Below are 25,471 nucleotides of genomic sequence, written 5' to 3'. Positions count from 1 at the left end.
ATTGCACAAAGCTAACCTGTATCCAGTAATTGATCAGCACAAATACAGTGTCCTAAAAAGTATTTATCATCATTTATTTATATGGCGCCAGCAAATTATGCAGCGCTTCACAATAAGTTTAAACAAACACTGATCTTGAAAATTTAACAAACAAAGTTATACAGAGTAACAGTAGGATCAGAGGGCCCTGCTCGCAAGAGCTTATTTATGAAAAGTATTTTGTAAAATGTCTGAAGCTGAGCTTGAAGGTCCCACCTGCATCACACTAACTGCTGTTTGAAAACTCAGCAATCATACTAGCAAGAAAGTTCACTTTTGCATGTAACAAAACTTTTTTTCCCATTAAAATTTACGCAGGTATTAAACATTTCCAATGTAAAAAATATTTAGCAAACAGTATTACATTGTGAGCAGCACTAAACATTTGCAAAACTTCATTTTACACACTGCTTGCGATTTTTATTACAATCCCCCTCATATGACTATAGGCATTGACTTACCTTACTATACAACACTATGACTATCCTACAGCCATAGTCCTTCCCAGAGGGTATTATCCCCATAGCTGCTATAAGCACCATCTCTTCCTTCTATACCTGCTATCCCACAGCCCCAGTCCCTTCCCAGAGGCTATTATCCTGCTGCTACTATAGGTACCATCTCTCCCTACTATACCTGCTCTCCCACAGCCACAGTCCCTTCCCAGAGGCTATTATCCTGCTGCTACTATAGGTACCATCTCTCCCTACTATACCTGCTATCCCACAGCCCCAGTCCCTTCCCAGAGGCTATTATCCTGCTGCTACTATAGGCACCATCTCTCCCTACTATACCTGCTATCCCACAGCCCCAGTCCCTTCCCAGAGGCTATTATCCCCTCACTGCTACTATAGGCACCATCTCTCCCTACTATACCTGCTATCCCACAGCCACAGTCCCTTCCCAGAGGCTATTATCCCCCTACTGCTACTATAGGCACCATCTCTCCCTACTATACCTGCTATCCCACAGCCCCAGTCCCTTCCCAGAGGCTATTATCCTGCTGCTACTATAGGTACCATCTCTCCCTACTATACCTGCTATCCCACAGCCCCAGTCCCTTCCCAGAGGCTATTATCCCCTCACTGCTACTATAGGCACCATCTCTCCCTACTATACCTGCTATCCCACAGCCACAGTCCCTTCCCAGAGGCTATTATCCCCCTACTGCTACTATAGGCACCATCTCTCCCTACTATACCTGCTATCCCACAGCCCCAGTCCCTTCCCAGAGGCTATTATCCTGCTGCTACTATAGGTACCATCTCTCCCTACTATACCTGCTCTCCCACAGCCCCAGTCCCTTCCCAGAGGCTATTATCCTGCTGCTACTATAGGTACCATCTCTCCCTACTATACCTGCTATCCCACAGCCCCAGTCCCTTCCCAGAGGCTATTATCCTGCTGCTACTATAGGCACCATCTCTCCCTACTATACCTGCTATCCCACAGCCCCAGTCCCTTCCCAGAGGCTATTATCCCCCCACTGCTACTATAGGCACCATCTCTCCCTACTATACCTGCTATCCCACAGCCACAGTCCCTTCCCAGAGGCTATTATCCCCCCACTGCTACTATAGGCACCATCTCTCCCTACTATACCTGCTATCCCACAGCACACAGTCCCTTCCCAGAGGCTATTAACCCCCACTGCTACTATAGGCACCATCTCTCCCTACTATACCTGCTATCCCACAGCCCCAGTCCCTTCCCAGAGGCTATTATCCCCACTGCTACTATAGGCACCATCTCTCCCTACTATACCTGCTATCCCACAGCCCCAGTCCCTTCCCAGGGCTATTATCACTACTGCATCTATAAGTATTTTCTCAGTCATCAATATCCTACAGGCATATTGAGCCTGAAGACAGATATACTTTACTCTTGTACAAACTCCTTCAAATGCTTCTTTTACTGAAAAAACATTCAGACCAATCCCTTCATTTGTGTCACTGCTAAAATATTTGCATTAATCATTTATTTAGCTACTCTGAAATTTATTGGATACTTTAAACACAGTAAATTAAAGAAACATAAGAGAGAGAGATGATATAAGAGGATCCACCAAACATCTTTAATAGAAAGGAAAATTTCTAGGGTGTGTGTTCATCATCACAGGAAATCACAGAGATACCATAGCAAACCCATTCCTTTGATATTATGTTCTTCTCATTAGAACATCTAATGTGGCTCCCCAAAGCAATTACAGAAACAAATCTATAAACAACTTAACAATGCATATGGTTTACAAAAAATGTGCAATCACGCTTACCTCCTGTGATAAACTGTTTTGATTTATGTGATGACAGGGCATATACTTTGTTAACATGCAATTTCCTCAGTCCTTAGAACTGGCTCACATAAAACAAATAGGATAAAAATAATATCCTTGTTTCATATCATGCTTCATCTCATAAACCTTGTTAAAAATATATTAATTATCTAAATTCAGTCCTTGTAAAGACAAGGCTACATAAGTGAATAACCCTTCAATACACCAGAGCAACAATGTTACTTAAGTGACTGGAAAACGGACAAACAAGAAATGATAGTTTACACATTTAAAAAAAAAAAAGAAGATTATTATCGGAAGGGCTTTAAATAATTGAGAGAATAATTTGACCTGCTCAGTTCCCATTAAAAGGCACAAAGTATTGAGCATGAAATTCAGAGTGAGTTCTGAAGACCCCTTGTATTACCCAGTAACAAGCATTTTCAGTCAGTGTCTACAAAGCTAATAAGGTACAGGGCTGGACTGGCCCACCAAGGAAAATACCAACCCTTTTGGGCCCTGCCACTTGCCCTCAAGCAAGCTACCACTGCATACCACTTGGCTGGTTATATAATAAAAGGCACTATGTTTGCCCAGTAGCAGTAAAGGTGCCCATGTATATGGTGGGTTGATGAGGTGACCAATATCGGCAAAAGCCTTGGATATCAGTCATCTTGTTGATCAGCCAGGGTGAAAAATGTTGATTGGGCGCCAACGATTCAGCTCTTAACGTAAGTGGAGTGGATGAATGATCTCTTCTGTGACCATTGGTTGCAGGAAAGATTCTTCCACTCCACTTACATCAGGAGCTGAGTCATTATTGTAACGTTAAAGGACAATGAATGGTTAATATAAATTAAAAGTAAGTCTTTTCTTTTTAAGTACTTACTGCATATCTAAATTCCCAGATCCTTGCTTGCTTCTCTGAGATTTGGTGCTGGCAGCCTACAGCAGTGTGAAGACTACAGTGACATCACTGAAATCTCTCTCCCCTTCCTATAGCTGCCAGCGACAGCCTTCCTATTCTCTGAGCATGTGTGTAACTTGATCCTGTCTCCTGTTCTGAGCTACACATGCCCACCAGCCAATCAGAAACTGATCTGGCAAAGGGGAGGGGGGGAGGGAATGAAACACATGTGCAGTATGAAGCAAGGAGGGAAAGGAAGGGAGAATACCTTTTTAGAGATGGCTGCCTGTTCTAGAAAATGTGAAGTAAGTGTGACTGAGTAAATATTTGATTAGGTGAGCCAAAAGTGTGGCATTTTTACTAAACAATAGGAGGGCTATTGGGCAGTATGCTTTTTAAATTTTGACTTGCATTCTCCTTTAAGAACTGCCTTAGCCTATAGCAACTAATCAGCAGGTAGCATTTATTGGCCACCTGTTTAGAAGCAAACATCTCATCGGTTGCTATTGGTTACTGCTCCTGGGCAAACTTAGCACCAGGGATAGCCAAATAATCTATAATATAATGGGCACATATTAACATTAAAGAGTTTTGTGGAGATGATCTTTATTCACATATTAATTAGGATTCAGTTATATTGTAATATACAGTACGTTGTAATTTTACGAAAAGAGAGAGATGCTGCTTCAGAGTTTCTGCTTGTTTAAGGAAAATTTAAGACAAAAATAAACAAAACATTTTCTGATCCTGGTTTTTAAAAGTTAAGTGTCTTTACGATATCTGTTGACTATAAATTAATGTAAAGCACTACGTAAATTGCGGGGCCACTATATATATATATATGTGGTTTTTGTTTTTAAATTATGATATCTAGCTTAGCAGTAGTGATGAGCGAATCTGTCCTGTTTTATTTCTCATGAAAAACATGCAAAACAACAGGAAAATTAGTGAGACGGCGAAAAATGCACTTGTCGTGCGACTTTTTTGTCACACCCATTTTGATGTGACCACGTCTATTTTGATGCGACCGTGCCCAATTTGCCGCGACCATGTCTTTTTTGACGTGCACTGAATTTTTCCGCTGCAAATTTTCGAGGAAGTTTCACAAAACAATTCGGAAATGCGGAAATTCGCTGCGAATCCATGCTTGGCAAAAAAATTCACTCATCACTACTCAGCAGCTGCTCTTCGCTGTACTTATTTACAGTATAGACAGTATGCACTTGTTTTTTTCTTAAATTATATGATCATATTAATACTTTTCTATTTATTTTTGTCATTTTGTTCTTTAAGGGTTAACACTACCCGGGAAATTCTTTGGTTTATTAGTTATATTATTTGTTTTACCAGAATTTATGGATATTCATTATTGCTAATACACTTTTTGTTTTGATTTGTTTTATGGGTATTTCATGTTTGCATTATTCCATTATTATAAGGTATTGTAGATTCAAACTGGTATCCTCATAAGTTTTTAATGTCTGTAGGACATATAGACTGCATAGTGTAGCACAAAAAAAACAAAAAATAATTATATATGAGACTTGTGCAGAATCAGCTCAGTGTTATTTTAATTAACAGTAATTATATTTCCCTTGTGCATATTATCTAAAGTAAGCAAATCTCTTGGTGTTCCAAGTGTATATATGATTTAATGCGGGAGTCAGCAACACTAGTTCTCAAGGGATTTTATGAAAAACCCAGACTGACCTAAAATACATCAATTAAAATAACTGACTTATAACTGCCCTTTGTTAAACAGAATTTCCTAGACATTTAGCAGCAGCAGCTGAGGAGCTCTTTCTTATATATGATTAGGGGCAAGACAACTATCCTTCCCTTTCCTAAGGATAATGGCACATTTTCATTGCATATTGAATAAAAATGTTTGGTACACAATTGGAGATGATGCCGTGTCCTCCATTAACCCTGCAGGGCTAAGTTTATGGAAGAACAGAAAGAAACATCTGTCAAGGAGACATGTGTGACCTAAAAGAAAAGTGTGACGTGTCATTTGCACACATGAACTTGATCAGTTGTGTAACAGTGGTCAAAGAAGATCCAGTGACTGCCCAGGACTTTAGACACTGACTGATAAGCAATATCCATTTAGGTTTTTCTTAATTGGGTATTTGGGTGATGTTAAAAAAGATTCTAATGGTATGCCTAATAACTGCTAGTTTCACCACTGCTCATTGCATCAAATGGTCGGCAAGCAAACTATAATTTTTGTGCAGCCAGTGGGCATTATACTGTCAAGTTCATCTAGACTCATGTACAATCCATCTCCTACTTATTTCTTTTCCTTTCTTGAAGGCCAGTACCCCACAACCAACACACACAATTTGTTCCCTATATGTGTCAGAGCCATGTGGTTTAATTTAAAGCAGTAGCATACAAATTGTGGCACTAGCTGCAGCTAGGGGGAACCAGCCAAAGACCAAGTAGAACAAGTTGGAGGATGTCTAATTTCTCCCCTAGGTGCTCATGAAACCTTGGCTTAAATGTTTAATTAGGGTTGTATTTTTGCAGTAAAAACTGCTGTTATTCATAGACAGTGTATGAACATAAAGGGGACACGGTTCAAATTTTAGAACTTAAAGGGATTCATGATTTTTAAGGGGTACTTTATTTCTAAATTACACTGTTTACATAGCAAATAATTCACTGTAACATTTAAAATTTTATTTTAGTTTTATCCTAGTTGTAATATTGGTGTGTAGGCTCCATCTCCATCTGAGTCTGAGCTTTCAGAAGGAGCCAGCCCAACAAATTAGAACTGCGTTCAGATAACCTATTGTTTCTCCTACTCCCATGTAACTGGAGGAGTCCCAAGCCGGACTTGGATTTCTTACTATTGAGTGCTATTCTGATATCAACTGGGAATTGCTATCTTGCTCCCTTCCCATTGTTCTGCTGATCAGCTGCTGGGAGGGGGGATATCACTCCAACTTGCAGCGCAGCAGTAAAGTGTGACTGAAGTTTTTCAAAGCACAGGTCACATGGCTGTGGCCATTTCAAAATAAATATAAAAAAATCTGTTTGTGTTTTTGAAAAATGGGTTTCAATTCTGCTGGAGAAGCTCTATTAACTGATGGGCTTTGAAAAACACATGTTTTCCCATGACAGTATTCCTTTAAAGGCAGGCTTTTCCCCTTCTCATGTTCCTGAGACCTGGGATTAAAATATTGCAATTGCTGTTTAACAGTCTTATAGATAATATAAATATATATTTAATATTGCTAGTAAAAACTGCACACATTAATACAGTGCTGGGTCTTCAGAGACTCACATTTTCCCTCAAATAATATGCCACCTGTGTCGCTAGCTTGACCTGGTTGTCCTAAGAATTAGAGCTCCGTATACTTAATACTGTGGCTGTACACAGCTGCTAAAGGTTGGAATTCACATCAAGACTGCCTTATTTCGAGAAAGATCTTATTTCATTTTCAGAAACCTTAGCCATGGGATAAAAATCCTATATGCCAGCTAATCTGCCAAAGAAATACATTTCTCTTCTTCTATAAAGGATCGGTTACATGTAGGCAGGCAGTATTATCCTTTTGCAGGAAAGAGCCAGAGGCGACCTTAGTATTCAACTGCTGACGGAGACTTAAATTCATTTCATGGGAGCTGTAAGTGTCATGCCAGGCTAGCATGGAAACCAGATGCATGATGGACAAAGGAAGAAAATCCCACACCAAGCACAGGAAACCTGTGGCACTGCAGCTGTTGGGAGATGACACCTCCCATCATTCTTCTGCTACATACATTGGCTGAGGCAGCAGCTGAGTGCCTTAAGACCTTTAATTGGCTATTCCTTGAGTGAAACATCTTCATTTATTTTTATTTACATTTAAAGTGGTTTAAAAAAAACACACACATACATTTCAGGGATGTTTTAGAGGCCTGGATATCAGTGACCCTGTTAAACTGACCAGGAGCTGCTAGAATGCTGCAATCCCTTGTCCTGCCCAGTAAGAAAGAAAGGTAGTTATACCAAGCTGGTAATATCTGTGGAAGGCAGACATTGTAAAAATGTTCATGTTTGAGTTACAATGCAAGCCAGAGAGGCATGCTGGGTAAGAAGGCAGGAACAGGAAGTGACAATATAGAACAAAGGAGGAAGCAGAGGAAGAATGTGAATTGTGTGATGAATAAATTGGAACCTATATTTCCTATATTTGATTAAAGCACAGAGTAAAAGGTGCAGACATAAAAGGCATGTCAGACCAGATGTTGCTACGGCTATGCCTACCCATTATCCTCAGTCATCCAGGGCATTAAGGAAATGTATGTTATTAGTGGAACGTACAGTTTAACCCACATGTCATAGATCATGACATTGAGGCCATTACACAACATTCTCATGGCAGCTGGCTCTGTCTATCTCTGATCTGCATTATACAGTCTTTCACAATGTACAGAGAGCTCCACCACATAAAAAGTTGCGCTTTTGAGAAAGACCTAATTTATGGCACAAATTACAGATGATAGAGGGCAAACCATCAGAAGTACAAAAATGGATCCCGCACGCTAAAACAATAATAACACAGAGAGGTGGTACTCGAGTGAGACATTCTTTATCTAGAATTTATGCAAAATCAACAACACTTTATACGTAATAATACTGTACATCAGGGATCCCCAACCTTTTAAATGCTGTGAGCCACATTTAAATGGAAAAAGTGTTGGGGAGCAACACAAGCATGAAAAATGTTCCTGGGGGTGCCAATAAGAGCTATAATTGGCTACTTAATAGCCCCTATGTGGACTGGCAGCCTACAGAAGGTTGTGTTTGGCTTTATACTTGGTTTTTATGCAACCAAAACTTGCCTCCTTACCAGAAATTCAAAAATGAGCACCTGCTTTGAGGCCACGGAGAGCAACACCCAAGGGGTTGGTAAGCAACATGTTGCACACGAGCCACTGGTTGGGGAACACTGCTTTACATAGACATAGGGGCAAAATGTGAGTTTAGATCTTTTATTCATTTCTATGGGATTTTTAGAAGCGTATAAATCAATGGGTGAAAGTTAGAGTTCACCATCTGATAAAAATCCCATAGGACTGACTAGAAAGTGAGTGAGTTTTCTGTGGTAAACTTTAATCTCACATTTAGATAAATCTTCCCTATAGTGTTAAGCCAATTCAATATATAACTACCATCCAGCAAAAGATAGTGAAAAAGCATGGAAGTGGATATCCTGGATGAGAGAATTACCCCAATGTTTCAGCTGAATGCTTTTGTCAAGGGAACTTATGGCACTCAATGGTCCGTGAGTATGTTGTGCAGCCTTTGCACAGTGATAGGGCAAGCACTCTGAATGTATTGAAATATCTTCTTTGCTCTTTGCTTTTGTTTTTATTGTACATTCTCCAACTTAGTATATTGTTTATGGAAGTAATAATCATCATTATTATTTATGCATATATATCGAGCAGAGATTTCATAATCTAAACATTGTTTTATGGCTGGTGATTATATTTCAATAACTTACTTTTCTCTTTTGCTTCTTGTTAAGCACTGTAAGCAAAGTGATATTTAAAAGTTCAACATTGAAGCCCACTGTATATGTACAGCAAAAATAATTGTTCATGGGCTCATACGCGTTCAGCATTTCAGGCAAATATGAGCTTTAAAAAGCAAAATGACTTGCCTAAAAGGTTTTCATTTTTTGCATGTTCAAGAGCAACGAGTATTTTTTTTGCTGCAAATATTTAATAAGTTACAGTCTTAAATTTGGTCCCAGATCCTAAACGTTAGCACCTGCCTTGAGGTGGTCTTATTTTCAGGGTTCATTATGCCAGGAAATCACATATTAAGTAGCGCTTTATAAATAAAGATATACATACATACATACATATTGCATCCAGGAAATCACATATTAATGCTGTTATTTCTGCCTCACAGAAGTAATGGCATCCCCCATAAGAAAAACTTTTGCTGCAATTTGTTTTTAACATACCAAAAAAGACTTTAATAAGATTTGCACTGATGAATTCATTATGGACTGTGCACCAGCTCGCTGAAACTCTGGTATATTTGCCAAATATATATAAGAATTTTGCACAGTGCAAAGCTTTCATAAATTAAACCCTCTAATCTGTGGAGTAGTTTGCTGTCTGAGTACTGTTTGATATGTCAAAACCACATACAAAGAATCCTGCAGAGCATAGAATGTGTTATAGTTGTTGCATTTGTAAGTTCACCTTTAAATTACTTTTCACATTGAAGTAACCAGTCTATATATATATATATATATATACTGTATATATCTTTATTTTGTTTATATATTAAATGTATCTGACAAAAGGCAGAAATATAAACCCACTTCTAATCTAATTCATCTAATTCACTCCGTAAAGTTTGTTCAGTAAGGTACGAAATCTACTAAGGATAATGAGAAAAGACCATGGACAAAGCCATCTGAAATACCTGTATCGATTAAATCACAGAAAATGGAAACATTCAAACTCTGATCTGTGTCTCTCTAACATATCATGAAAGCAGTCCCTGATCTGTTATCAGCCAGTGACAGATTCCGCTGTCTGATTCCTCCTGTCCATTATGGTGGCTAAATAAAGAACAGGGATGGAGGGCTGACAGGAAGAAAGGGGAGGGAGGTCAGGACATCCGCTCCAGCTGCCAATTTTTCCTTTCCCATGCACCAGGTCTGACCTCCTCCAATAAAAATCGAGGAATGGCAGGCTGGCACTGGGACACCCCCAGCTCCATCTAGCAAATTACCTGCAGCATTGATTAACCCTTTGTCCCCAAAGCCAAACATCTGTTTCTAGGTAGGTTAGACACATTCTCTGTTTTCTAAAGCTAAATATGCACATATCCACAAAAAAATGCCTATTAATCACAGTGCACTTGAACGCAGAGCAGGATATTTATGTGAAATAAATAACTGCGAAAGGATGACCAGTGTAAAGCATCTGTATACATTATGTCTTATAAACAGCATGTGACCAATTACAAATAATGGCTCACAGGGTAACGTGCAAAGGATTTCCCTGTATGAGCTGCATGTGTGGCCGTACAACACACTGCACAGTAGCTCAGTGGTTTCTAATGGAGCATCAAAGCAACACATCTTGGAATGCCTGCTCTTAAAGGAAAACTATATAGTGTTTATGGACTGTAAGGCAGGATGTATATGAAGGCATCCATTTTGATTAGAAGAAGGGAGGTTTCATCCTTATATTTTGAAAATGTACTGGCAGATACATTAGATAGCTTCAAGAAAGGGTTGGTTGGTTGGATGGTTGTTTGGCAAGTGAAAAAAACAGGGTTATTTGAAATAGCTTTTAATACCAAGTTGATTCAAGGACTACTGTGATTGCCATCTTGGAGGATTTTTTGCCCCATCTGAGGCAAATTGTAGAGGCTTCAGATGGGGTTTTTTTCAAGTTATTATGTTGCTATGTTACAATATCCAATTACAGTACACTATAGTGGCACATCTCACAACTAAGTTAAAAGCACATGCCTAGAATAAACAGAACAATAGGCATGTATGGATAATGGACAAAATGAAAGGGGACATGTCATTGCCCAGTTATGGATTTGAAACAACAGCAAAAGTTCTTCATTACACTGATAGGTAATACCATGGCTAAGAAAGTAACATCATACAACACCTTTCTAGACAATGTTAAAGTTACAAATACAGTAATAATTAAATGAGATGTGGCAAGCAGTATAAATAAATAGTACCTAGATTCATTTTAGGCTTTTGTCAGCTATTCAACTCTCATGGTTATGGCACCCATTGAAATTTTCATTTGCATTCCTAGAGGTATGGCTGCCACAGGTAAGTGGGATGTTACCATGGCAACTAGCACAATTGTAATTTTGCCTAGAAACTACACAGTGACGTACATGAACTATTTTAATGGGCAACTATCATGAAAACTAAAATTTCATATCAAAGTAATTCACTTTCAATATCAATTTAGTATTTTTTATAGAAGTTTCTTATTTGTCTGAGCTAAAGCCTATTTTTTTTTAACTTTTTTGTTTGTTTTTGCCTTTAAAAACATCCCATTTATTTAAGATATTATAATACAAGTAATCAAATGTCGGTTCTTTGTTCTTTACAAATATTCAAATAGAAGAAATGCATGTTTAACTATAATTTTCCCTTTTGTTTCTTTATAAAGCTATGCAAAGGGAACTGACATTTTTTAGCATACTTGCGGTTTAGATGATTTTGCATGGCATAGGAAAATGTTACATGGGTTAGCACATCGTTTTATATAGCACTTAATAAGGAATGTGCCGGTTGACAAAGGCAATCTTTGTTATCCATATGGCCACAAATGACTCAGAAGGCTTAGTATCCCTGGGTGTATATATTGCGAGCAGTGAAATTCGTGATGGGACTCTGTGAATCAGAATGTGCTGCAACCTAATACTCACCAAGAAACATATGCAGTCATGGACTCTGTTTGGAGAAAGCAGATTCAAAAGAAAGTGTTGGTATGAGACTTGGGCATAGAATGTGGAGTTTTCTTCTAGATAACTCTATTAATTTTGGACAGGAAATAAGAGGGGAAATGGACCCTGTACCCTGCTAAAGGCAGGAGTGAGAAGAAGAGAAAATGCAGAGGGACCCAGGAGAGTCTGCTTACACAACTGTTCAGTTTTACATTATTGCTCTTAGATTTCTGTATTCGCCACATGTTATTTTAATGGACAGTGGATGTAGTACGTAATATTTAAGATGAAATAGGCACATTGTCTTTTTACTGTGTACCTGAGCAGAACAACAGGATCTCCCTAATTCCGAAAATGTGGGTTTAAGTCATAAAAACCTGATTCCCCATGGATGAATTTGTTTGGCTGATAGTTACAATGGGCTGTATATTCCCAGGGATTGGGCCAAATAAAGGATATAATGCCAAATGGGTTAGATGGGCAGATCTGCTCAGGTATTGCTATAGAATGAGCACTGTGTGAAACAGCAATCTAGCTAAAACTGATGTATTTATTATTATTATTATTATTATTATTATTTAAACAGGATGCAAGGTTCAGTTATCTGCTGGAGAAAATGATGCATTAGAATAGTGCAGATTATACCATCTTCCAGTGGGAGTTACAGGGCAGCATGGCATCATATTTAGGACACTCCAAATTTCGAGATACAGGATTTATTTTTGCAAACTTAGATCGAAATTTCTTTTCAGTCCAGACCCCAATTTGAACCCAATTCTGCCCTTACTGTCAAGGGCAAAATAGACTGCAATATATTATGTATATATTTGTTTTATACATTTCTATTTAAGGGATATCTGGTTCACCTTTTAGGTTTTTTACTAATACTGGACACTATTTAAATTAGTACAATAACTGATAGCAAATAATCACATTGCTTAGCTTTAATTTGTCTTCCTGCAGCTGTCTGGGCAAAGATTATCACTGATTTTATTACTGTCGATGTGCAGATTTACTCAGTGTTCATAAATGTATCTATAGTATTCCTCATCAGTTCTGTATCTTAATTCCATAATAAGAAACTAGCAGGGAAGCTGGGGGTTGAGTAAAAGACTAGTGCGCAGTATTGCACTGGGGTGCTTGGGGCCCGCTGGATGCCACCTCAGGGAGTCCCCATCCCAGTCGCAAAGTCTGCCAGCCTACACCAGCAGCACGCACCTCCTCCCCATGTGTTCACTGCATTGCATCAAGTTCCATTTATGTTTGGCCGCAACTGGGGATGGAGGTAATGCACCCAAAGTCTGTCAAGGAGCAGGCCTGGGTCAGCATGACCCACCATGTTTATTTTCCTGGTGTCCTGTTCCTGCTAGTGGGTTATGTAATAAATGAAACTAATTCCACAAAGGTGATAAAAGGCACTAATTTTGCGAGTGCAGTAACCCATAGCAACCAATAAGATGTTTTTGCTTTTGCCATAAGTTTACAAAGCTGCAGTAATCCATAACAACAAATCAGTAGACTGAATTTACTGTTTACTGTAACTGTTTAAAAGAAAGCATCTTATTTGTTGATATGCGTTTATTACATATGGGAAGGGGGGTGGGGGTTAGGTTAGAGTGTGGAATGACATTACTGGTTTCTGGTCAGCTGTCCAGGGCTGTATATGGCATTTTCCATAGAGGGAACAACTACCTAGGATTACTAATAGCCTATACTATAACTTGATGCCATTTCAATGAAAATATACTGAACTTTTGCTCACTCACTGCTATGAAAATATACTGAACTTTTGCTCGCTGCAATGAAAATATACTGATCTTTTGCTTCAAATCAAACCATTTTTACATGTACAGGATTGAAATAAGTCAATGAGTGAATTTCAGGAATTTTAGAGCTAGGGTTATGCACAGTGTCAGCATACACACCTAATATGTTTTTATCAACATTTCCTATTAAGAATGATTCCCATGTGCCCGGTGCTATGTACCCAGGTGCAGTACAGTAACACTGTAATCTAGGCAAGACATTTATTATGAGGGATAGCAGGAGGTCACTAATAACAGAGGACTAGAACAGCTAATGGTTTCAATCTAAATAATATGACATGATTGTTACCCCATTGCAGGTCTCTATGGAATATTGTATTGCATTAGAATTTATCTCATAATATTAGAAAGAAGTTACATCCCAACAAGTAAGGTTGTCAAGAGAGTTTCAATTCTCTATTCCCTACTTTCCAATTTTTCTCAGTACAGAGTATTTTTCTTAGAAAACTCTTCAACAATATTTAGCATAGACAGCTATCTATCTATCTGGCCCCTGCTTGACATCCAGTGCCTCTAAAGCAGGGGTAAGGAACCTATGGCTCGGGAGCCAGATGTGGCTCTTTTGATGGCTGCATCTGGTTCGCTGTCAAATCTTTAATAAAAAAAATAACGGGGGGGTGTGGCCTGCGCTCGGCGGATAGAAGATGTGTTCTAAGCCTTAGAACACGTCTTCTATCCACCGAGCGCAGGCCATGCCCTCCTCTGCATCGCATCCAGCATCCTTGGGACCCACCCTACCTTGCCCCGCAGCATCGGCGGCCAAACATATTGTATGGCTCTCACAGAATTACATTTTTAAATATTTGGTGTTTACGACTCTCTCAGGCAAAAAGGTTCCCAACCCCTGCTCTAAAGTATAGTAGAATCAATGAACCCATAATAAACACTTATTGCAAACATATTGTATAATACAGTACAAGAAGACATGAAACTCAAATAGGAGGTAGTACAGACCAAGTTCGACATATTTTTATTTTTGTTGCCAATGGGGGAAGTATAATGCCTGAGGGCAAACCTTCCTTTTACCTATGCAGATCAAATGGCACAGCAGCACTATACTTCCTTTATTAATGGTGTTTAGGTAAAGTGTCCAATTATTTTTTACTGCAATAGAAAAGACTAATAAAAACAAGGTTCATAACAAGCTTTAATCCTAGTTTTGAGTCAAAAAGGTAAAACTCTAACTTGCACAGTGCTGTAGAATGTGTTGGGGATACAAGGCTTTAAATGATGGGGCAAAAGTGGCATAAAATCATGGGACCACTATACTATGAAATGATAGGGTGATTATGTCTTATCATTGTTTATAATGATAACAATACAAAACTGCTCTATTGATTCCCAGAAACCAACATTATATAACCACTCTTCAGCTTACTAAATTGTGGGTACAAACTCTGGACTACCTCAGCTGCAGGTAGATATGGGCACGTGCATATGGTGATCTGGGTATTTAGATGCTTTTACTTTATGGGAAGGGACCAAATCAGTCAGTAGGAAGGTGAAGGGATAGACTGGAGGTATAACTTTGCATAAGACTGCTACTGTATATCAGAGAAGCAGTGCAGTATACCTGTACCAAAACTGCCATTCTGTACTGTAACAACAGCTAAATACATACAGGCTGGGCATCGCTGATACAAAATCCATCCTTTCTGCTGCAATATTGCTCAACTGTTACCATTGACTACTAATGTCTCCATCTTTCCCAGCCACACCTGCTATTCCATATTCTTACCTACATCTGTTATTCTGTGGGGTTTGACAATGTATGTATGTATATCTTTATTTATAAAGCATTACTTATGTACGCAGCGCTGTACAGTGGAATAGATTAATACAAACAGGGGGTTATTAAAATAATAATAATAGATAAATACAAAGTATAACAATAAATACAAGGTAAAGTTGCAATAAGTTAAGAGTCAAAGAGACAAGAGGATGGAGGTCCCTGCCCCGTAGAGCTTAGGCAGTTAAACCATTTTCACCCCTATTTAAATAGCTCTGACAAGAAAAATGTATAAAAGCCAGAATTGCACTCTCACGTTTGACTCCTGGTGGGCAATGGATATTGTTTTGTGAACATTTTTGTCCAAAGTTCTGAAGTCTTTTTGATGTTTTCAGTGTAAATTGTTTCTTGGTATTCACTAAGAAATATCATCCAGATGAGCGGTATTAAGGAGTTATGAACTGTGTTGCTTCTCAAAACAAAGATCCATCAGGACCTGTAAGCTTCATGCTATTTGCAAATATTGTGACCGCTTTCCCCTCCATGCTACTTGAGCGCTCGACTATTCTGTACTTTTGGCAGTAAAATAAACAGTCTAATCCCATGTATAATATATGTATTTTAAATGAAGTTTCAAAGTCAGGGTGCTTTTTCTGCAATGAGTGGAACATCTGCTCTGTGGGAGTCTTATTGAAACTTATTGAAACTACACAGAAACCAAATGTTTATTAAAGGTTTTCTTGTGACCTCTTGGTGCTAGGATGACCATGCTTCACCCTTTCTTTTTTATACAGCTAAATTGAATTTTCTTTATAAAACACACATAATACATGCCTTTAAGCAAAGAAAGAAAAAACAAGTAAAGATGATAAGACAACTTCTTAATGTTAGGCCATACCTGCTGGTGAACAAAAAACAAGTAAAAATGATAATTGATTTAAAGTATATTGCCAAAGATATAGACACCTTTTAAGTTTTAGAATAGAATTTTATTTAAGTGACCTGTTCTATATATATTCTATATATAACTGAGATGGCAATATAATGCCAGATACTCTCATTTGGTCCAGCAATCAGATCATGCACTGGAGCTTACGGAAGATGAGAACCGTATCATCATGCTGATGTGCTCCCTATTGATACCTGGCCAACTTTCACCAAGATATCAGGCGGTTAAGCTCGTCAGTGGACCCATGCACTGGCCAATAAGCTGCCAAATTGGTCTGGAGGGATTTGTTGCCCATGCTTAAACTCCTCTAGTGTCAAAATGGCAAAAATGACTATTGCATTGGTATCAGTGCAATATTTGAAAATTATATTATTATAATATAAAGTGTTTGACAATGTATTAAATTTTAAGTTAACCTCAAATCTGGCCACGCGGGCTCATATTGGTTCCCAATTCACCCACTCTTGCATATAGTGCAGCCTGCCCAGTTGATATCTGATTGGAGCTTAGTGAGATATTAATGGGTCAAGCTATAGAATGTTGTGCGATAGGAATGGCATCAGGATCATTTGGTGACCAAACACAACTGAGCGGATATTCCCATGATTAACCAGTTTAAGGGCTCTGGCACATGGGTAAATTAGTCGCCTGTGACAAATCTCCCTGTTCGCGGGGGACTAATCTCCCCGAAATGCCATCCCACCGGTGAAAATGTAAATCGCCGGTGGGATGGCAAATGCTCATCGTACTGCCCTGCACTACTGCTTCTCTGGGCTGTCTCAGAGATTGTTATGTGCCTGCTGTTCCAGGTCCTACTTTGCTGTCCATGATCCATCAAACTAGCCAACTGCAATTATCCAATTTACCCCCATATGTAATAAAAGGCAGAAAGTTTCCCAGGAGCAGTAACCTATAGCAACCAATAAAATGTTTGCTTTTAAACAGGTGACCAGTAACTGCTACCTGCTGATTGGTTGCTATGGCTTACTGCCTCTGGGCATACTTAGTGCCTTTTATTACATAACACCACAAGTGTTACTGGTCATAAAAAAAGATATATTTAAAGTGTAATTCCAAATTAAAATGACCAACATTTTCAATTATTTCTCATTCTACATTCAATTACATGCATAAACTCTATTACATTGATTGGAGCCTGGGGTTTTCTGAATAAGGGGTTCTGTAATTTGGATTACCATATATCAAGTCTGCTAAAAACCATTAAATAAACCCAATGGGATTGTTTTACCACTAATATGGATTCCTGCAGCTTAGTAAGGATCAAGTGAAAGATACAGTTTTATTTATACAGAGAAGATGTAAATCATTTTTAAAATTAGAATTATTTGATTAAAATCCTGTCTATGGGAGATAACCTTTCTGTAAATGAGAACATTCTTGATAATGGGTTCCAGATAATGGATCCCATATCAAAGACGTTAAGGTGGATAGGGTACTGCGAACATAAAGTTATTGTATGTTTAGGTCGGAACCCACAATGATTCAGTCACAGAAAATATATAATTATACCTGTACACATTTAAGTGTGACTTTATTAAGCTGATATTTGTCTTTTTACATTGCTGTTTTGAGAATTTTTACCCTTGGTAATTTATTTTTCTTATTTTCAAAATCTTATAGCGCAACGCATTCCCTATGCTGTGAAAAAGTTATTGGACCAAAGTGAGCCTCATCCAGTCAAGACAGGGTTAACTATCACCGTCCTTTGGACATTTGACAACGTTTAGCAATGTGGTAATTGGTCTAAAGTAAGGAGAACCATTCAGCATGCAGATAAGCTATGCATATATATTTATACAGAAATAGGTACAGCTATATCACATACATGCATACATAAAGCATGCCTACTGAATCCATCATCTTAAATTACTGTGGTAACACATCACACATATGGTACTAATATTGTTATATTACAGTATGTATTGCAGAGAGTGAAATTCAGTCTTTTTAGTTTTTGAAGGAATATTAATGCCCTGAAATAACTTTACTTGTATCAGTTTTTGGCATGGGGATGCTGTGCTGCTGCCCATGGCCAGCTTTACATTAAACTGCCTGCAGAAAATAGTATCCACAGTCACTCAGAAGCTGTGCTCATGGGAGCACGACTGTGCTGAAGCAGAACCCTTTTTGCTTTATCTATTAGTGAGACACTTCTTTTCATATTTCTTTCATCTGCATAGTATCAGACTATTGTATCAACTGCTTTATGTCTGGAAATGACAATGAAATAATGTGTTGTATATTTGGGATCCTGAAGGAGAAGCAAAGACCTTTAATGTAAGCCAAGTTGTTAGATACCCATCAGTGATTCTACTCTCCTACCTGATACCCTAGAATGGTGCGCCAATTCCTCAAAAAACACACCCGCCTGGGTGCGCCCCTGTCAATCCTGATTGGGCAATGTGTAATATAAAACTTTTTATGACATTTCTTTATTGTGCTTATACGCTACTAAGATTGGCACAGGGAACATCTGATAGGATAAAATGACAGTGGGATGCTGAGCAAATAGTACCCCAGACTTCTGCATTTTTTATCCATCATCTGGGGGATTCCAACAACTTGACACACTCCCCTGTGATTTTACCTTTCCTTCTGCTTTAGAGCAGAGCCCTTTTGGAAGGTTGACTGTTTGGCTTTTTATATTTTCTGCACATCTGCTTCTACCCCTGAAACAGTGGGATCAGGTCCATTTCTCTGCGATAGCCAAAACTGAGCATGCAAAATTGATATCAAAGGATAACTGAAAAGAGAACCTATGATAATGCAAGATGGTGGTGGCCAACCAGCTGTGCTTCTCTGTTTTTTAGAACAAGATACCGGGAATTGCCACTTTGTGTGGTGTTATTCGGGAGGGGGTAGATAGGTCTCTGTAGGGGGCCCAGTTATTATTCAAGCTTTAGATACAATTAAAATGTTTAATTGACACCAGAATGTTACTTATAACTATATTTTCTTTCATTATGCAACAAACAGTTCTGCAACAGCATTCCCATATGTTTTTCACATATAGCTTACTTAGATTATATTTTATATTACACTCAAAGTTTCTTTGCATGATGTCCTGTTAAAAAAACTGCACCTGTTTGAGTAACATTGTGGTTTTACTGCTCTACTTTAGAGTTTGTATTTAGCATTCTCCTTCTCTTTCTCTTAATTCGCTAAACATTTAAAGGTTTTCCCTTACAGCACTAATGTAAACACAATATTGCCTCAGCCTTCCCTTGAGAGGTGCCCTGACAGTGAGAGTCACCCTGACGGCATGAGGTAAACACTGCTGTGGGATATCACAGAAGTGCTGTTTTTTATCAAAAGCTGAAAATACATGGTATATTTTTAAAGAAAAAAGGCTGTGAATGGCAGCAGGAAGAAAAATTATCCCTTTGGACAAAATAAACTAAGGTTTCAAGGTTGAAGCTGCATTTTTTTTAATGTTCCTTTTAGAACCTAACAAGACAAAAAACTCTGATTTGCACCTTTAAATGATATACTACTCAAGCATATGTATGTATTATCAGCAGTGCTAAAGGTACAGACATATACATGTATAGGGTTTATTAACTGGAATACCTGGGACCTGAGATTCTTCTATATAATGGTGTTTTTCTATTGCAGGTATGGGACCTGTTATCCAGACCTGGGGTTTTTCTAAATAGGGTTTTTTTTCTTAATTTGGATTTCCATACCTTAATTCTATTAATTAAAGCATTAAATAAACCCAATAGGATGGTTTGGCTTCCAGTTAGGATTACTTTATTATTGGTTGGCATCAAGGTAATATTTATTTATTACAGACAAAAAGAAATAACTTTTAATAAATGTGAATTATTTGATTCAAATGAAGTCTATTGGAGACGGCCTTTCCATAATTTGGAGCTTTTTAGATAATGGGCTTCCGGATGATGGATCCTATTCCTGTATTTTGATCACCATACCATACAGTTATCAAAAACCTAAAAGGGTCAAATTGCCAGCAACATGGATTTATACACCTTAGCTAGCAAAGGCACTGACTTATTATTACAGAGAAAAAAGAAAATCCTTTATTCCAGCATTCTGCAGCTTTCTGGATAGTGGTTTTCCAGATAATAGCTCCCATACCTGTAGTAATTGGCAGATAGACTGTATGTATGTAATAACAGTGCCTTGATTCTTTTTTGGAGTACTGCTAGCCAAACATATACTTTGACAACATCCTATTAATGCTTATTAGAAATGTTATAGAAGAATCATATGAGTAATAACACTGTGAAATTCTAAATCAAATTAGTCTCAAAGTAGGCAAAGCAAATACATTTATAAAGACAGTGCCATATTTTGACATTTATGCATTTTGGTATGTGGTAACATAGCAAGAAAGTCCCTCATTGTTTTTAAAAACATTTGTGATACAGATAGTCCCTAAGTCTTACAAAATGTTGCTCCCATAGGCACCCCAGACATACCTGTTGTATCAATAGTGATAAGCCATATGCAGAAGAACACACAGACAGCTCTCTTCATTTCCAGCTTTCCCCTCCACAGCGAATGGAATACCACCGTAGTAAAATATCTTGCCAGACAGTATTATTCCCAGGAATGGAAAGTTAAATGACAAGCAAAAAAATGCCAAAAATTAAATAAAGTCACCACCGTACAAAAAGCATGGCACTGGTCTTGTAGAAAGTTCAGACTTGGAGTACAGGTAGAAAGAGTTAATCCAAAAGCCTCTGCACTTTAATCAGCTTCTTCTCTCCCCACGCTGAATATGTTCAATGAGAGATGAAAATACTGTTTCCAGCCCAGAGGAAACTTTTGTGTGTGTGTGTGAGCGCAGATGAGGATGCACTTACAACAATTTCCTTTTCCTATGCCTGTGATTAGACAGAGCTCTACAGAGTTCCCTACATTTCCATCAAGCTGCAAGGAAGAAGGGGGAAAAAACTTTGAAGAACAGCACTTTTACAAAGAGGGATAAGGGAGGAGGAGAGAGGTTCCTGTGTAAATGTATTTATTATTGTTTTAATCCTGATGCTTGCAATGGACAGGGTTGTGCAGCCTACACTCCTCCGATCCCTCTGTCTCTTCTCAGCTGGGGAGGAGAAAAAAAGAAGGGGGGGTGACTCATGGATAGTCTGCTAACTGGTAATGTTACAAATTTGGCAAGAAATGGGGCTGATGCTTAATGTACAAGGGGACAGAGCAGAAATTTTATTCAGACTACACCTATAGCATGTTGTGTTATGTTTGCCAGGCTAGGGGAGACTGCAAGGCACTCAACTATTAAAGGAGAAGGAAAGGTGAAATCACTGGGGGTGCCAAAAGTTAGGCACCACCCAGTAATTCTATTTACTTACCTGATAACCCTGGCTGATGCTCCTGTTAGCAGAAAACTGCCCTGATGCAGGGTTCTTTTCAGCAAGCACCATGGAGTGACCCTTGTTTTTCCAGCTCTTCCCTTTACTGCACATTTGCACCCACATAAAGAAAGAAGAAAGAGGGAGAGGATTGCTCCGGGGTGCTCGCTGAGAAGAACCACAGGTTTGGGCACTTTCTGCTAACAGGGAATAAGATAAGTAAATATAACCACTGGGGGGGGGGGGGTTGGTACCCCCCCTCCAGTGATTTCAACCTTTCCTTCTCCTTTAAAGGTACCACATACATACTTATGGGTTATATATATATATATATATATATATATATATATATATATATATATATATATATATATATACTGTAGAGAGAGAGAGAGGGGTCATTACAATGTAGATGGCAGAATGCAAAGTGCAGAAAATATGCCCAATCTGCCATATGTTAGTACTTTACACCCTGTCTTGAAATAAAATGCCACATGTATTTGGGCTCTATTTCAGCTTAAATACATGTGATCTGCCCTTGACCACTACAGCTCTGCTACTGCCCCATTATAAGCAGGCCCATGTTCTGCCTGTGTCTGGGAATTCTGGTTTTGTTTCAATGGGATGGGGAAACCTTGAAATCGAGTGCAAATTACTCGGAAAGGGTGGTAAAAATAGGGTTACTCCTGAAAATTCGGTTGAGTTGATGTGTCTGCATTGCTCCAAAGGGACTTGATTGGTTCACATGCAGGGTTGGAGCAAGTCTCAAAAATAATCGCAGTAACTTGTTTATGACCAGAGTGCACCTATTATTTTCAGGTGCAACTGGCTGACTCTTTGGAAAACAAAATCGATCCCAATAATCCTAACAATCTGAGGTTTTTAGGAAATACTTGCATGTTTTTTTGCCACAAGTCGAGAGAAAATGCAAACCCTCCTTGCGGTGACAAATGGGTTCGCACTTTCAAAAAAATAGGCAAAGAAAGCTTGATTTCTTTTCAAATACCTGCTGTATTTTATAGGGATTTGGAAGACAGGTCATGAATTTATATTATCTAAGGTTAATGGTACATTGGAAGCCTTATGTACTAATGCAGCAACAAGTGCAGTTTTATTACAATGGACACTGGTATTGCATGTATTGGCGCCATTAATTAAATACACTCCTTCTGTTGAGGGTAAGTGCCATAACATCCATTGCCCCCAGCGCTTGATGCGGTGCCCATTGCACCCCCCCCATGGTAACTGCGGAACTGACGGAACTGCGCATGCGCGCCAAAGCACACGCAAGGGGGGAGGAAGGTGCAGTGGCCAACTGGGTTGCGTAGGGCCTCTATTACCACAGCATAGAGGTGCAATCTCCCCTCTAAAACTGTTACCTGCAAATTGCACCACATCCAATTGTGGTGGGCATAACTTCCTAAACAGCCATTATGCTGCACTGTGTAAAAAACATGGCAATTTGCTTCTGAAAATTGCTCTATGCAAGGCTAGGCCCAGGGCTGTCCACCAATATCATAGGTAAAAATTCAAAGTCTGTAAAGCCTTTACAGTTGATCTGTTTTCCACAGATGATATAAATAAATAATGACGAGAAATACAAAAGCTGACAAAAAGTGTGATCTAAATACTTCATGGCCTAATGAAATCTCATCCAAATGATCTTTACAGTACATATAAACAAGTTGACATCTATGACAGTGTTTCGTGCTTTGCTTCTAAAGGTCTCTGGAACTCATGGCACGTGAACAGGAAAAATGATAAACAAACAATAATATATGTATAACATACAAGGCAATTCTGGGAGTTTTAGTCCACAACAGTTGGAGATCTATTATATTTCATTTACATCATTCCCTTCCCCAGTGGAGCAAACAGTCTACGGTCCCCATAACATTCACAGATACACATAAAAATTTATAACGGGCCAATTAACCTTCCTGTCTGTTTTCGGAGTGTGGGAGGAAGCACACACAGACGTAGAAGACGATATATAAATTCCTCGCAGATAGTGCCCTAGCTGTATTCTAACCTAGGACCCCAACAATGCAAGGCAGCAATGCTAACCACCATGTCTCCATTTGTTTGACGTGTCTGATTTATACTGTTTGGTATTAAACCTCTTAGTTTTAAACAAAAATGAATCCACATTTTTCCACCTTTTTATTGTGTTATATTCACAAAGTCTAAACCGCTTTATAGAAATATTACAAATTAACTAATAAAACGTATGAATATTTCCCATGGATATATACAGCCTCAACTTAAATGAAAAACATTTGGCCCACCAAGTTTGCACATTTCCTCTCTATTCTAAAAATACAGGCTCCCTATTGGGGCACATTCTTCAGATAACCTCTGACTGTCTATTTATCATAATACTAGATTTCACTTGCACTTTACCTGGAAACCTTTCCTTGTGATTAACATGACTTCAGCTTTAGTGACATGGCAATTTACATACCCACTGCTGTTATTTATATTACTGTTTTATAGATTCTACAGGAATATTTAATTAAATATTTGTATTTACCAGTTGCTTAAGATTGTTTAAGATGTTGCATATTCAGATTTGAATAAAATTGCATTATCTGAATATAATATTATCAATATATCTTCTCAGAGTTTTAAAGTCCCCTACTTTTAACAGTTCATATTTGGTTCCAGCAAAATTTACTGGGATTTGGTTAGATTTGGAATTTTGGATTTGGTGCATCCAGACTCAGAATGCTGCAATCCTGAGACATAGGGGCTGATTTACTAATCCACGAATTCGAATCCGAATGGGAAAAATTCGGATTGGAAACGAACATTTTGCGACTTTTTCGTAGCCGTTACGATTTGTTCGTATATTGTCGCGACTTTTTCGTATTCAGCGCTCATAACTGGTGGGCAAAACTTTCAGACTTTGCATGATTTTGGAAGCCTCCCATAGGGCTCAATGGCACTCTGCAGCTCCAACCCGGCCCAAGGAAAGTCTCCCATAGGGCTCAATGGCACTCTGCAGCTCCAACCCGGCCCAAGGAAAGTCTCCCATAGGGCTCAATGGCACTCTGCAGCTCCAACCCGGCCCAAGGAAAGTCTCCCATAGGACACAATGGCACTCTGCAGCTCCAACCCGGCCCAAGGAAAGTCTCCCATAGGGCTCAATGGCACTCTGCAGCTCCAACCCGGCCCCAGGAAAGTCTCCCATAGGGCTCAATGGCACTCTGCAGCTCCAACCCGGCCCAAGGAAAGTCTCCCATAGGGCTCAATGGCACTCTGCAGCTCCAACCCGGCCCAAGGAAAGTCTCCCATAGGGCTCAATGGCACTCTGCAGCTCCAACCCGGCCCAAGGAAAGTCTCCCATAGGGCTCAATGGCACTCTGCAGCTCCAACCCGGCCCAAGGAAAGTCTCCCATAGGGCTCAATGGCACTCTGCAGCTCCAACCCGGCCCAAGGAAAGTCTCCCATAGGGCTCAATGGCACTCTGCAGCTCCAACCCGGCCCAAGGAATGTCTCCCATAGGGCTCAATGGCACTCTGCAGCTCCAACCCGGCCCAAGGAAAGTCTCCCATAGGGCTCAATGGCACTCTGCAGCTCCAACCCGGCCCAAGGAAAGTCTCCCATAGGGCTCAATGGCACTCTGCAGCTCCAACCCGGCCCAAGGAAAACCTCCCATAGGGCTCAATGGCACTCTGCAGCTCCAACCCGGCCCAAGGAAAGTCTCCCATAGGGCTCAATGGCACTCTGCAGCTCCAACCCGGCCCAAGGAAAGTCTCTCATAGGGCTCAATGGCACTCTGCAGCTCCAACCCGGCCCAAGGAAAGTCTCCCATAGGGCTCAATGGCACTCTGCAGCTCCAACCCGGCCCAAGGAAAGTCTCCCATAGGGCTCAATGGCACTCTGCAGCTCCAACCCGGCCCAAGGAAAGTCTCCCATAGGGCTCAATGGCACTCTGCAG

The 25,471-nt window shown here is 39.3% G+C and overlaps 1 protein-coding gene across 2 annotated transcripts in view; it reads right to left on the bottom strand.

The window, feature by feature from the left end:
• Nucleotides 1-21,283, bottom strand: part of flt4 (fms related tyrosine kinase 4) — a 115,962-nt gene extending 94,679 nt beyond the window's left edge. Inside the window, exon 1 of one of the 2 annotated variants that reach the window (XM_012959739.2) lies at nt 20,638-21,283. In XM_012959739.2, the coding sequence (XP_012815193.1) occupies nt 20,638-20,695 (58 nt within the window). In that variant the 5' untranslated portion in view covers nt 20,696-21,283. The remainder of the gene's footprint in view (nt 1-20,637) is intronic. The other variant, XM_012959737.2, reaches the window with a different exon arrangement.
• Nucleotides 21,284-25,471: the final 4,188 nt, after the last annotated feature.

The sequence above is a fragment of the Xenopus tropicalis genome, chromosome 3, assembly GCF_000004195.4.
Source record: "Xenopus tropicalis strain Nigerian chromosome 3, UCB_Xtro_10.0, whole genome shotgun sequence".
Classification (NCBI taxonomy): domain Eukaryota; kingdom Metazoa; phylum Chordata; class Amphibia; order Anura; family Pipidae; genus Xenopus; species Xenopus tropicalis.
The sequence above is the reverse complement of the archived record's forward strand: the minus strand, read 5'-3'. Positions and strand labels throughout refer to the sequence as shown.